Source organism: Diabrotica undecimpunctata, chromosome 5 (assembly GCF_040954645.1).
Source record: "Diabrotica undecimpunctata isolate CICGRU chromosome 5, icDiaUnde3, whole genome shotgun sequence".
NCBI classification, from domain to species: Eukaryota; Metazoa; Arthropoda; class Insecta; order Coleoptera; family Chrysomelidae; genus Diabrotica; species Diabrotica undecimpunctata.
In genome coordinates, this window is record NC_092807.1 from 97010749 (window position 1) to 97026568 (window position 15820).

A 15820-nucleotide genomic window follows, 5' to 3' on the forward strand; every position below is an offset into this window, starting at 1 on the left:
GCTAATTTTAAAGAATTTTAAAACCTGCAGTGGTAATGAACGGGTTAAACCATCATTAAAATAAACAAAATCTACCATGTTGTTTTCTGCCACTGGTCTTAAATGGAATATATTATCTGCAGTCGAACTGTATATACCAACTGAATGTCCTTGACTTGTAATAAAATTTGTACAGCTATTCATCTTAAGAAATAAGCATAATATTATCAGATAAAAAATATCTCTTACCTGCTTTGTCGTGGTTTTCTGATAGTGGTATTTGTATCGATAGTATTAATTTCTAATGTTGCGGAGACTAAACCTAAAAATATATTGTTGAGGAAAAAATTATTATTATAAGTAGTACAAAATATTTATTTATGCACGGGTGTTTTTAGGATAATTGAAGAGGTGGATTCCAAAAGGGCTTAAGTGATTTTTTTTTAGATTTTGAGGTTTTAGTTGGATCTGATTCTAGAGCATCATTTCTAACATTAGAAAAAAAATTATGTCATAACAGCTTAAGTCAGGTGTACTATATACAGGGAGTTTAAAAAAAAAAGGTAAACCCGTCTCTAGGGTGGGTAAAAAACTGAAAAATAATTGGGGTTTGCTTAGTAAAAAATTTTTGTAACGCCATCCGTTTTCAAGATACAGGGCGTTGAAGAAAAAAAATTTACGCATTTTTTACGATTTTACCGAAACTACTGGCAACATTGTAATGAAATTTTATACGAATATGTTTTGGACGCTGATACATCCCATGAATTTGTTTTTATATCTGATTCTCATAGAGGGCGCTAGTTACACGGATCGTACTAAGTATTAGTCAATATAACTTTTTTAAGAGTATAATTATTAATCAAAATTTCAAGTAAACTTAAACATCATTCAATTTTACACGAAGAAGGTACTCTTGGTAAAACTCGATACTGTGTTCCGTTTTCGGAATATTTTGATTTGAAAATTATGAAGTAATAATTGATGCTGGTATAAAATAGTTAGTAATTAAACAAAACTTACAATAAGAAAATTAAATTAATGACTAAGAACATAAAATAAAATTCAATTACAGTAAGTGTTCAAAATGCCCTCTGTTTTCGCGAATACACAAGTCTATTCTTTTTTCTAAAGATTCCATTAACCTTCTAAACGGTAGGGGATCAGCTATGATGTCATTAAATTGACGTTAAATTCTTTCTTCCAATTCTTGGCGTGAATTTACTTCTGTAGCATAGACTTTTTCCTTAAAATAAGACCAAACTGCGTAGTCCAAAGGGTTAAAATCGCAACGAACAGTTACAAAATACTTTATACGACAGACAAATGGTGTTTTATTAAGTGAGTGTAATTTCTTAAGCTATCATCAATATATTGAATCAAATTAGCTAAAGCTTTAAAAGAGTCGGGACAATATCCTTGTGAAAAGCGAGGTGGAGCTAAGATAAAACCCAAAGATTCAAGTACAGCTCAATCAATGATTGATTTCATAAAATTATTAGAGTACTGTGAAAGTCATTATGGTCGGGGTAAGAGCGTCCGCGGTTACCATAGTCCTGAGTTATCTATTAAAAAATTGTTTCGTATTTGGGAACAGACTCAAAAAGAACAGAAAAAGTCACTTGCATCTTACTCAAAGTTCTTCAAGATCTTCCAGACGAAATTAAATCTAAGCTTTAGCAGTACAAAGACAGACATTTGTTCATGTTGTGATCTAACAAGAAAGTTTATTTAATATTTTACATACTATTTAAAAAATATTTTTCTTTTCAATTCATTCATTTAAATTATTCATAGTCTATCGTTCTACTATAAAAATAACTATAATATTCGATAAAGATTTCAAAAAAAAAACACATTAAGCTGATATTTCAGGTTTGAAATCAGGAGCTTAATTTGGATATTAAGAATAACGATGAAGCAAATATAAACTGTAATTAGCATTCAAATTTTCCAAACATACGATTAGGTGCTGCAACGTTATCAGATTTTAGAAGGTTAATAATACATGATACTTAATAGGCATATAAATGACAAAATTGCTAATTTTCTTTTTAAAATGGTTTTAATTTAATCTCTCCCATTCTATTACAAATTCTTCAGGATAAAATCGGCATCACCGCGCTAAAAACTTCCATAAGGATTGCATTCCCTAATTTCACTGTAAAGTCAGGGTGATACAGACTGTAGGACCCAAAAAGAGAATAGAGATAATCAAATACAGGGTCTGTAAAAAAGAATTAGCCAAATATGGGCCGCATATGGAAGGTATCCAATAATAGATATATGCAAGTCTTCCGGGTTGAACCGCGTTGATATTGCGCATATCGACGCGGTTCAACCCTGAAGACTGGTGAGTTTAATATTAATTTTTATAATAGTATTAATCTTAGCTCTAGGTTTATATACATACATACATATATATATATATATATATATATATATATATATATATATATATATATATATATATATATATATATATATTCACACACATTATGCACATTATGCACATTATGAACCTAGCGGTAACTGATGCAGTCGAGGGAATACTTATAAAGGAAGAACTACTGAACAACATAAGATACACTGACGACACTGTCATTTTTGCAGACACTCTGGAAGGTCTTCAAATACTTGTCTCTAGTATAGCAGAAGTAAGTAGTAAGTTTAAATTTGATTTTAATATAAACAAAAACGATAAACATGGTTATAAGCAAAAATAGCATGACACTGGGACAATTAGTTATTAGTTAATCAACAGCCTATGTTACAAATCACCAACTTTTGCTATTTGGATATAACTTTTAAAAAACAACAATGGGAAACTTGACGGAAATTAAGATATGGATAGAGAAGGCAGTATCAGCTTTCGTCAAAATGAAAAACAGTTATAACGATCACGTTATTAAATTTTAAATAAAAGTTCGTTTACTAAAATGAGACGTATTCTTCGTTATTCAATATGAAGTGGAGCCATGTACTTTAACCGAAGCATCACTGAAGAAACTTGAAGCATTTGAAAGGTAGACACATGTTAAGGATTTCCTAGATAAACAATGTTACCAAAGAAGAAGTTTTACACAAAACGGGCAATGAGCGCGGCCTAATCATAACCATGGCAAACGTGGCAAACTGGAATACCTTGGCCATATAATACGGAATGAATAACAACACGACCTACTTTGGACCATACTTCAAGCTAAGATAAATGGAAGAAGATGTTCAGGAAAAAGAAGAATATTCTGGCTTCATAACCTACGAAAATGGTTTAAGTTGGCGACTAACGGATTTTTTAGGGTAGCAGTCAACAAAGCGAAAATAACTGTTAGTGTCCAACAGCTGTAACGGATAAGCACCCATAATAAAAAGAAGTTGTTCAAACGCGAATAAGGAAAACGCACATTATAGAACAATTTATAGAACTCATGATAGATATGAAGGCGTGAAGCTCTTTTTTCACTTAATATACTGATACAAAGATGCCTGGACGTCAATCAATATATATACGTATGTCTTATTGACTATAATAAAGCATTCGATAAAGTACGACATAAACAATTAATGAATGTCCCGAAATCAAAGAAGATTGAATACAACGACCTCAGGATCATATCAAATTTATACTACAAACAGCGAGCAAAAGTACATATTAACGAACAGCTGTCAGAAGAAATTGAAATAATATGTGGATTGAGACAGGGATGCATATTGTCGCCAATTCTTTTTAATGCCTACTCCGAAAAGATCCTGAAAAACGCTCTTGAGGATGAAACAGCTGGAATAAAGGTAAATGGAGTCCCCATTAACAACATTAGATATGCGGACGACACTGTGATCATAACCGAAAATATTGAAGATCTTCAGAGACTGGTGACCAAAATAGCGGAGTATGGAAAAGAGTATGGTCTAACAATGAAGGTCAAGAAGACAAAATTTATGAGAATATCGAAAACTCAAAGAAATAACGAGAATCTTCTAATAAACGGACCCAACGTCGAACAAGTGGACAAATATGCATATCTGGGAACAATGATTAACTCCACAAATGATTATACTCAAGAGATCAAAATCAGAATAGAAAAGGCTAGAGCAAATTTCAACCAAATGAAAAGAGTGCTATGTACAAGGGATTTAAAATTGGAACTAAGAGTTAGGTTGGCGAGGTGCTATGTTTTTTCGACTTTATTTTATGGAATGGAATCTTGGACCTTGAATGCGACACCAATGAAAAAACTGGAATCATTCGAGCTGTGGTTCACAAACAAAGAGGTTCTGAGAAGGATGAATAAAGACATAGAAGTTTTAAAAATAATTAAAACAAGAAAATTGGAATATCTCGGATATATTACACGTGGAGAGAAATACACCTTGCTCCCACTGATGCAGGGAAAGATCCAAGGGAAGGGAAGCATAGGGAGGCGTAGAATCTCATGGCTGCGCAACCTGAGAGAGTGGTACGGATGTACATCAAATGAACTTTTCAGAACAACCGTCTCAAAAGTCCGAATAGCTATAATGATTGAAGACCGCCGCGGAGGTGGCATTTGAAGAAGAAGATCATCGATATCTACTCAATATGCAGCACCTAAACACAAAAACAATGGACGGGAAAAATGCCAAGACTACGCAGCAATCCATTTAATTGGATATGCAATTATTTATAAAATTCCAGTTCGTATTCAGCGTCCACAAGGTACCGCTGGCCAAACACTAATGGCTATACACGTAGTTATACTAGTTTGCATAGATTTGAATTGTGATAATATGTCTACGTTTTATGTCAGTAAGCTTTAGGTATACAAGCTGGTACGTTAGCTTTAACGGTACATTGACCTAAAGGTAATTATGAGGACAACATATTTTAGTGAATGTTTATCCAATTTTATTAAAATATATTTACTTTCATTTTTTGATTTCTTGATTAATACCGTTATAGAAATTTGTCTAATATTCTAGTTATGGAACCTTTGCAATATTATTTATTAAGCTGGATATTTCGCAGCAAACGTTTTTGAAGTAAACAAGGTTGTTAAATAAAAAATATAGGTATTTACAAGCAACTTCAAGTAATTAGAAATTATTGTGTGATTGGTCCGGAAGATGAAGACTGCAAGTACTGGTGATGTAGTAAATATTGCAATATCGAAAACAAGTAAACGTTATTTACCTTAGTTTAAGTTATATTATAAATTTATTGTTAAACTAACCTATAAAACTAAACCATAAACACAATAAACTACCATTCACTTCCATACTAACAAGAGCACATTACAACAACGAATACCAGCGCAGCGTCTATCGCAAATTAGGATTCCGCTTTGATTACTGGTAATTCCCGAGGCTAAAGATTATAGTCAGTTTCATTTCTTTAAATTTTTCAACATCGCAACCGGTTTTTAATGATTTAGCATCAAGATTAATATTTTATCACGACATACCTGATAGGATTTGAACTTAAACTCTAACTGAATAAATTATTTATTGTTTATTTGGTATTTTCGCAGTTCAATAAAATTTACATTGACAGTTTCTTGGTATCTGTAAGGTTTTATCCAAATTGGGTTTACCGAAAGGAAAAATTAAAATAATAGATGCAGTTCTAACTTAGATAAGTATTCGTTAGAAAAGGAGCATATTAACTTGGGAAAGGATCACTACAGGAGTATTATTTTACTATTAAGGAGTATTATTATTAATCATTTATTTTACCATTAACTCGCATTAACTTTTTTCTTATCTCTTCTTCTATCTTCTATATATGTATATAGAAGAACATGATCACTCAGTCCCTTTCGTTTTTTGTCAATTTGATATTATTGAGAACCACTGTAAGATGAAACTTTCAATCAAATTATCAATGGTGGAAAGAAATATATTTTTTCCATAGCTAATGTTAAAGTGTTGCTATAACAACTTTTTTGAGTAGATAAAGTATCACTTTAACCGCAAGCGTAGATAAAGTGACACTTTAACAGCAAGAGTAGATAAAATGTTTAAAATTCTTTTTATTCAATAAAATTTACAAATTCGAACTCATTAAGGATTAAAAACAACTGAACTTTTACAATGAACATTATTAGAAATATCTATTTTGGGAGCATCACAACTTGTACTCGTTTGCTTAAATACTTGATTCGAGGTACTGGATTGATTTTCTGGTCCGCCAAGTATACACTTGGATACAGCAATCTTATTCTTCTTGACTCTTCAATGTAAGATTCTGCAACAGATGACGATTTCCATCCACCTAAACGTTTAACTTTTACTAGATCAGCTCCAGAATTTGCGAACATAGTAGCTGAAGAACGACGGAAACAATGCCCCGTGTACATTTCTGAATTTGCAAGTTTCAAAAAATCTGCAATCTTCTTGGGGATATTATTTATAGTGTTTATCCACACCGGTTGAGTAGTGCACTTTTGCTGTCGGTAATTTACAAAAAACTTACTGTTAGGTACGTTTTTGGGGCGCAAGGCAATATACTTTCTCACAATTTCCAAGAAACTCAGTCCACTTTTCTTGTCAGTAATACAAAACGACCTTTCCTGCTTGGTTTTAGTATCAGATAATGAAACGATTATTACCGATTTTCTGCCGTCCACGTTAAACACTCCTAACTTGTACAATTCATCGGACCTAGTCGCTCCATGCACACCAAAAATAGCAATAACCTTCATCAACAAATAGACGCCATTAGGAGCTTCTGTCAGAAATTTAATAATGTCATCTGACTCCAGGATTTTGGACTTTTTAGCTTTGTATCCTCTACTCAGGTTTTTTAGTAAGGTGGTTAACTTGCTGAATTTAGAAATGTCACAATTTTCATTCACCAACAACGTACGCTTCAGCATCGAATAATACGACTATAATGACGATGGCATCGCTTTCATCGACTTTTCAGAAAAATACGCCAGAAGTAAGTATTTTTTCACTCACGCCATTGATATTCTTAATGCTTTTCCACTTTTTAAAAGACAGGTATTCTTTCTCATACATCATCCTAGATTTTTGTGGCAACAATAAACTTTCTGCTTCCAACGCTGCATTTTCTACATTTGATAACAGGTTTTCCTTTTCTTGTATCAATTCTTTTCCGTCCATTTCATATTTATCCACTTTGTACACAAAACGCAACAATATTCTCCGCAAAAACCAAAACGTAACATTTGTTTGACATTTGTTGACAGAGTAATTCATATCCCTAGCAACGGAGCAACACAATTGCGATTTTTGTGCTAAAAATTACAATTTTTTTTGAAATTCTATTTTTCACCTGAACTTGAAGTCTTGCTATAGAAAAAAATGTTGTATTGCACACGACGATAAAATTGCATTATCTTCTCGAGCATAATTAGCGTCTCAACTGACGTCTCGACGCTAAAAAACGCTCTCGAAGATAAAGTACAATTTTATCGTCTTGTACAATAAATAGCTATTTTTCAAATTAAAATTAATTAATTACAGTTAAACAATTATTCTCTTTGCCTTTATCACTACGCTGGGTCGACTTTCATAATTATATTTCTTTAAGTTTTTATCTTGAGTCATATCAATATCAATCCTCTTTGGACGTATTTCCTCAGGTATGCTTTGGTCTTCCTCTATTACTACTTCCAGTAACCCGCGAATCAGCAATTCTTCGTATTGAACACGACCAAATCATCTTAACTTCTTTCAGATGCGTATTGTCGTCAATTCTTTTTAATGCCTAGTCCGAAGAGATCCTAAAAAACGCTCTTGAGGGTGAAACAGCTGGAATAAAGGTAAATGGAGTCCCCATTATCAACATTAGATATGCGGACGATACTGTGATCTTAGCCGAAAATATTGAAGATCTTCAGAGACTGGTGAACAGAATAGCGGAGTATGGAAAAGAGAATGGTATAACAATGAATGTCAAGAAGACGAAATTTATGAGAATATCTAAAACTCAAAGAAATAACGAGAATCTGGGAACAATGATACAAATGATTACATTCAGGAGATCAAAATCAGAATAGAAAAGGCTAGAGCAAATTTCAACAAAATGAGAAGAGTGCTATGTTCAAGGGATTTAAAATTGGAACTAAGAGTTAGGTTGGCGAGGTGCTATGTTTTTTCGACTTTATCTATGGATTGGATTTTTTTCCTTGAATGCGACATCAATGAAAAAACTGGAATCATTCGAGCTGTGGATGTATAGAAGAATTCTGAAAATATCGTGGACAGAACACTTCACAAACAAAGAAGTTCTGAGAAGGATGAATAAAGATATAGAAATTTTAAATATAATTAAAACAAGAACATTGGAATCTTTTGGACATATTACACGTGGAAAGAAATACATCTTGCTCCAACTGATTATGCAGGGAAAGATCCAAGGAAGGAGAAGCATAGGGAGGCGTAGAATATCATGGCTGCACAACCTGAGAGAGTGGTACGGATGTACATCAAATGAACTTTTTAGAGCAGCCGTCTCAAAAGTCCGAATAGGTATGATGATTGCCGACTTCTGCCGCGGAGATGGCACTTGAAGAAGGAGATGTTAACAGGATGTTAGAGGAAACGTAGTTCTAAACCAATTCAGTGATGTATAAGATTCAATAAAATTGTTTTTTATCAGTTTATGATAAACGAATTGCCGTCTCGGGTCCGTTGGACCCACCTTGCCCGGATAAGGGTTAATTATTTGTAACCGTTTTATAATTAAATGGTCTATACTACTTTATTTATTGTTATTCGACTTATATGATCGTTCCATCCTACTCTTTTATTTCTTATCCAGAGTTTGTATCTATCATATACATCGTATATCTGTACTTCTAGCTTTGTCCCATAGTGTCTTACCATCAATTTTTTTAAGTGTTTTCATCTCGGCTGTTTTTAACATCCTTTTTGTCCTCTCTGTGTCAAGTCATATTTCTGCCGCGTATATTATTATTGGTCTGACTGTTGATGACTGTTTTGAAAATTCTGCCCTTTATTTCTTTCCCAATATTTTTCTCCATACTGTTTTATTCAGACAACCTGTATCTCTGTTTGCTCTATTCACTTGCTATTCCACTTCTGTCTGAAGCTTTCCCTAGCTAGATAATAAGATTATAAGATACCTAGATATTTAAAATACATTACTTGTTCTATTATCTGATCTTCCATCTCCAATTTAGATCTTGGTAAATTTTTTGGAAAAATTAAAATGTTAAATTTTTTAGCGGGTATGCGAAATTGATGCAGCTTACGTTGTAAATCATTTTGACTTTACGAGAGTAGTATTAAGTCGTTTACCAGATTATTTTAAGTTGTTTTTCTTCGTTTTGATATCCTTGTGGTTTGTAGTATGGCGTACCTTATTAGCCAGTGATCACACCACGCCGTTAAGTATGCACAGTAACAATCCTCCATTATAGTTTCAAATAATCACGTGCCAGGTTTAAGCCAATCAATGTACGTCATAGCAAGACCCTCATATATACAGTATCCATAAAGCTTATTTTAACATAATATATACAGTAAAACCTCCGTTAACCGAAACAATTGGGGGGGGGGGGGGGAGGCCGTTTCTGATAACAAGAATTTCGGTTAAAAATAACATTGTTTTTCATAGTATTCTTGGTCAAAGTATTAGTATTTAAAAGTACTATGAGGTGATTTCGTAATGTTTTCTAATAAGTAAATACAGAATAAAGTAATAAAATTAAGAAAAATGAACAAGTTTAACAAGCTTTTTTAAAGAAATCTTCTATTTTCTTTTGCGTTTTAATTTGACAACGATCATTTGCAGCTATATCTCCATCGTTCATTTGCAGAACGTCATGGTTTGCCTTATTCGATTGTTCGACGAAACGTAAAGCAATCTGAAAAGGACAAAACTTTATACAATGACAAAAAAATTAAGAACCTAGTCGTGTCCCTAACTAATTAGGCCTACTGTATAAAATTCTTAAGTCTAGGGCATTGAAAATATCGTCGGCGGTCTTGTGCTGCCTGTTGTCTGTTGGGTTCTTCCGTCATCTTCATCGTCTGATACGCTCAGGTTGTCTGGATGATGAACCATATCAATGATGTCCTGGTCGGTGAATTCACTTATTGAGTCATCGGCTGCTAACCACTCACGTATGTATCTCTTCTTGGTTAATTTTGTCACATCCCGGCAAATTTTTTATTAAATGTTTAATTTCTTCTGTCGTTTCTTTACCATTTTCTTCTTCAGGATCGTCAATCAAAATCCCATCAAAAAATTTGTTTCAGCATTTTTTCAAAGTTGAAGATTTGACCTTGGCCCACGACTCAGGACACCAATAAACAACATGTTTCATAGTTAAAGATTTGAGAATTGAGGAAATACTTTTGGATTCATTCATCTCCTGTTATAACAGATGTTTTAAAAATGCTCCTTTATAATGTCTCTTGCATTTTTCTATTACTCCCTGGTCTAACGGCTGAATTAAGCTCGTGACATTCGGTGGCAAAAATCTGACAATTGTCACCATTTTGTAGATTTTTAGGGTGAGTTGGCGCATTGTCAATAAGCAACAATGCTTTGATGAGAAGGTTTTTTGATTTTAAAAAGGATTTTACGCTTGGGACGAATTTATTTTCAAACCATTCTAAAAATATAGTGGTCAACATCCATGAGCTTTTTTGGCTTTTACAAAAAACTGGAAGTTCTTTTTCGGAAATATCTTTTAGAACTCTTAGTTTTTTTGATTTACCAACCCACATAGGCATCATCAGTGAGTGAAATTAATTTAGTTGTTTACGTTTTGTGATAAAAATTTACTTTTTATTGGCGAAATTATTGAAACATGTCAGCCGTTTCGGTTAAACGATATTTCGGTTAAAAAGGTTTCTGTTAAGGGAGGTTTTACTGTATTCCGAATTTTAAGAATTTGATATTTCTGTGTTCATGTTTATTCATTGGTGCGTGTCTATTTACTGGTACCTTTACCCTATGAAATGTAAAATTAAAAATAAAACTGCATACATTCTTATAGTTAGTTTTATAATGATGTCTAAATAATGATTTACTAATTAAGTATTCACACAATTAAAATTTATTTTCGAAATTCAGTTAATTATCTTTTAACCCCATTAAATCATGTCCCATGCCACCGTGTAAATGCTTCAGTAGGACATATTTGTCTCCACACAAACCACTATTATCGTCGGCATCTATTGAATAAATAATCGCACCAGCAAATTGATTTTTCTTTATATAGTCTCCCTAAAACAAAACATCAACTAAAATAGACCAGAAATAGCATTTTGATAGGTACATTCCATATAAAAGTCGTGGTTATATTTTAAGATGTTAATAGCAATGACATAAGATTCCTACTCTATAACAAAATAACAAAAACGTACATGGTGTTATAGATAACTTAAATATGTTCAACATGCAAACATGTAAACAGTACATAAATATATATGAATTCGGTTCTGACAGGTATACTAATTAGTGCGAATTTGTCAGCTCCAAACAAAAACAGTTATTTAAATAGTAGTTATTGATTAAATTTTTTTTTTATTTTATCAATATAGGTTGTAATGTAAACATAGCAAGGAAATAAAGAAGGGAAAAATAAGGAGTAGTTAGCCTAGAAAAGAGTAATAATTATTTAAGTAATTATTATATATTCCAAATTGAATAAAGAACAAATAATTCATAGTTAGTTAGTAACATAGTTATTGCATACATTTTACATTAAACAAAGATTGAAAACTCGACGTAGTTTAAGTGTATTACACGAGTCTCAAATATCAGGTCGCCACGGTTGTTTAAAAAAAAATCACGTTTAAAAACATAGACCTTCGCTGGAAAATAACACGGGGGCTCAGTCAGCAAAAAAAATAAAAAACTCGACCTTGGTACTACGATCGGAAATTGAGAATACGGGCTCATTAAAAAACGAACGAAGCGGGCCAGAGGGCAGTAAGAAGGAGGCACTTGAGAGTGCTCCAAGCAAGAAGCACGGGCGACCAAGACAATACGCAGCCAGTGAGCGCGCTATTGTTAATCGACGGGGTAGTGTGACGTATAGTGCCGGTATCTGGAGATTCGAAAGTTCGTGATAGCACGCCGTACTTCAACTGACTGATCTTGAATTCCTGTAGGACTGGAGGCGTATTCATTAACTAGAGCCTAAATACGCGAAGGTAACTAAGATCTGTTTACTAACCCAAGGAATATATAATAATACGGATTGTCCACCCTTTAATTCCTTGCTTTGTCTCTTCTCGTCTCCCTTCGCGCCTGATCGAATTATTATTGGTCATAACTGATATCTTGTTATCTTAGTTGCAGTATACAGTCTATTTAATACATAGTAAACTCGAAATTTGGTTTTATTCTTCTTCCCGGCCGTTACAGGTAGAGACTAGGAGAGATACACATTTTTCGCTTATGCAGTTCTTCGGCTTCTAAAGCAAGCCCATAGACTCACTCTTTACAGGACCTGAGACCTAGAAGTCCTTAATCCCCTTTCTCCCAAATCTCCCTACCCTCTTGTAAATCCGCGAGGGCGAAACCAGTCAGTCTAGACTAGTGGGACCAGTAAGCCTTACCCCGCTCGCAGGGATAAGTATCCCCTAAGAATTGTAGATGCATCCAAGGATATTGAGACAGGCGTCTTCTACAATGATGACAGCAGCATTCATTAGAATGGTGACAGTAGGGTTTCCGCGAATATTATAATCGGTTCTCCAATTATTTACAGCGGATCCACCTCACTTGTAACAGTGATGACAGCGATTTATTAGAAAGTGCATAAGAGTGCGTTCTATTCCATCCTGTAAGTACTCTTACAGGATTAGATTACGTTATTACATTTCACAGGAATTTATTCACAGAACTCTAAACAAGTTTATTGGTTATCTACGACATGATAAAATTGCCTGTTCTAAAACAGGTCCGTATTTCAGGTCTAAATTATTTTTAAATTATAAAGAAAAGATGTTAAGTCCAACTGACGAGACTTCTGACTACAGGAGCTCCCAAAAGGAAAACAATACTAAAACTTATTCTTCTGCTGTGATTGAACAAAAATTCCCACCAAAGATCAAGCTATTGCATTATCATCCATTGAAAACCTAAAACTTCAAAATTGCCTGATTCCACTAGGAATGTTGATCGAGCCCAAAAATATTCTATTTTCCTCACGGCTTTCTAACAACAGAGTGTGTACCTTGCAATCCACACTTTTTCAATCCTCACCTCCCCCAAAACTTCTAACTAGTCTTCCAAAAACTCCAACCGCACAACCAATCATTAATATAGATACAACCCAGTCTACACAAAATAGCTCAAAACGCAGTTTGGAAGAAACAGTCACACCTCCTCCAGCGTAAAACTTTGATTCAGAAAACCCAAGTCTAGACTCGTTTGTTAAACCAATTGATCATCATCATCATGGCTTATTCACTCCTGGCGGAGTGTTTGCCGCCCTTTTGGGCTCTCTGATTTATTTATTGCGGAGAATCAGTCCGCTGTTGTTTTTTTTATTATTATAGCAGCGTGTGTGACTTGGCCCTGTCTACAATTTTCCTCTATTCTTACCGGTCCTTACAGCGCTCCTTCCAATTGTAGATTCTCAGCTTCTTTATGTCTCCTAAGACTTGATCTCTCCATCTTGTTTTGGGTCTCCCCTTTGGTCTCTTTTTTGTTGGTCTCCATCCAGTTATTCGCTTTAGGGTAGAGTCTGGGTTAGCTCTTTCTGTGTGTCCCAGCCACCTGAGCCTTTGCGTCTTCACGAACTTGATTATGTCTTCACCCTCGATGACTTCTTTAATTTCTTCATTGGTTAATCTTCTAAATTCGCCTACACTTATCCTCAGCGGTCCCATTGTTCGTCGAATTATCTTTCTCTCTAAGATTTCCACCCTCATTTCATCTTTTTGTGTTAGGCACATCGTCTCTGCACCATAGGTGATCACTGGTCTGATTGCAGTCTTGTAAATTTTTAATTTGGTTTTCTTACTAATGTGCTTTTCTTTCAGGAATTTTTGGTAATTCCAGTAGGTTTTATTACCCAGTAGGATGCGTTCATTTATTTCATCCGTTCTATCATTTCTGTCATTCACCATCACTCCCAGGTATTTGAAACGGTGTACTCTTTCAAATGTATATGCACCAAGCTTAATTTCTTTCTCTATGTTCGTATTCTTTCTTGAACACTTGAGGTATTTCGTTTTGCTTTGGTTTATTACTAGCCCTCTCTTCTTTGCTTCTTTATCTAGTATTAATATTATATTCTGCATGGTTTTTAAATTTCTAGTAACCAGTGCAATATCGTCTGCATACGCTATCAGTTGGGCTGAAGATTCGATAATCGTTCCCATAATTTTGGCTGCTCTTACTGCCCCCTCTATGGCAATGTTAAATAATGTTGTTGACAGGGAGTCTCCCTGTCTGACACCTACCTTCATTCGTACTTCATCTGACGGGCCTTCCCTTGTTAAGATTCGTGCCTTGGATTCTTTTTCGTGAGACTTATTAGTTTTTCTTGGATGCCTAATTGATTCATATCCTTAATTAGCTCCTCCCTTATTACACTGTCAAAAGCTTGCTTGTAGTCAATAAACAGTATATGTAGATCTATTCCGTGCTCGTAACTTTTTTCGACCGACGATTTGCGTTACAATGTGTATTGCATCTATTGTTGACTTACCTTCTCTGAATCCATGTTACTTACCTTCTCTGTTATTGTTGACTTACCTTCCCTGAATCCATGTTGGTATTCACCTATTTTTGTTCTAGTTTCTTTTTCTATTCTTTGTCTGATCAAATTAGTTAATATTTTGTACATTGTGTTTAATAACGTGATTCCCCTGTAGTTAGTGCATTTCGTTCTGTCGCCTTTCTTAGGGATTGGTGTTATCAGACCACAATTCCAGTCGTTCGGCATGCGTTCTTCTTCCCATATTCGTTCTATTAGGTTGTGGATTCTGTGGGCTAGTTCCTCTCCCCCTTTCTTGAAGAACTCATTTATAATGTCGTCTGGTCCTGCTGCTTTCCTTGTCTTTAATCTGTTTACCAATTGATGCTCCATCCAAAAAACCAAAAACAAAGTAAGAAAAAGACGCCAACTCACATACTCATGGAACAGGACAAGGCATTCATCTCAAAGCAAAACCCTCCATTTATTTTTGATTTTAATCAAATATCCGATCTATTTGAAAATGTTTATGGTGCACAGGATCCAGTCAGCGTCATAAAAAACTACCCTAACGATTTAGAGGCTTTTGTAAAAATGCTAACAGCCATATACCCTTATTTCACACAAAGATCCATTAAATCTAGATGTACAAAAATAAGAAAGAAACACTACTGATGCATTTACAGATGACCTACTCGGATAGTGAGACATCAGAGACTGAAAGTGAGTTATCTCAGGAAACTAATTTCAAAAATGAAAAAATAAAAGCTTTAAAACAATTTAAAAGTTGTAAAACCTAACACCCGGTATTAGGTAGGTTAATTATATTTGCCGATTAATTAATTTATAAAAAACACAGAATTTCGAGCAGACGGTTTTTTTGACACAAGTGCTACGATCCACTGTGTACGAACGTATAAACGACGGTCCAGTATTGCGAAAAAAAAAAAAAGAAAGGATTAGGGTGCCCATCGAGTATTACCGAATTTTTATTTATCAGCTATACGGGAAACAATATTTCATATGTATTTAGTGAATAACTTACCAACTTTAAATAAACATTTGAGTGAATTAAGAAACAAAGAAATAATCCCCGAGTGTCATAAAACTACTTTTTGGAGGTTTTTAAAATCTAATGGTTTCATTTTTAAAACAGTGAACAAACGGCAGGCAATTATGGACCATATGGACCAGCCGTTTATTAA

General features: G+C 34.2%; 2 protein-coding genes across 2 annotated transcripts in view; both read right to left on the reverse strand.

The window, feature by feature from the left end:
* The window catches only part of LOC140442379 (probable chitinase 10), a 163102-nt gene extending 157754 nt beyond the window's left edge, over positions 1–5348 (reverse strand). Inside the window, exons 1-2 of the mRNA XM_072533453.1 lie at positions 5190–5348; positions 229–301 (exon numbers count right to left, since the gene is read on the reverse strand). Coding sequence (XP_072389554.1) covers positions 229–301; positions 5190–5235 — 119 coding nt within the window. The 5' untranslated portion in view covers positions 5236–5348. The remainder of the gene's footprint in view (positions 1–228; positions 302–5189) is intronic.
* Positions 5349–10960: 5612 nt separating this feature from the next.
* Positions 10961–15820, reverse strand: part of LOC140441519 (uncharacterized) — a 54678-nt gene continuing 49818 nt past the window's right edge. Inside the window, exon 16 of the mRNA XM_072532296.1 lies at positions 10961–11185. Within this exon, the coding sequence (XP_072388397.1) occupies positions 11033–11185 (153 nt within the window). The 3' untranslated portion in view covers positions 10961–11032. The remainder of the gene's footprint in view (positions 11186–15820) is intronic.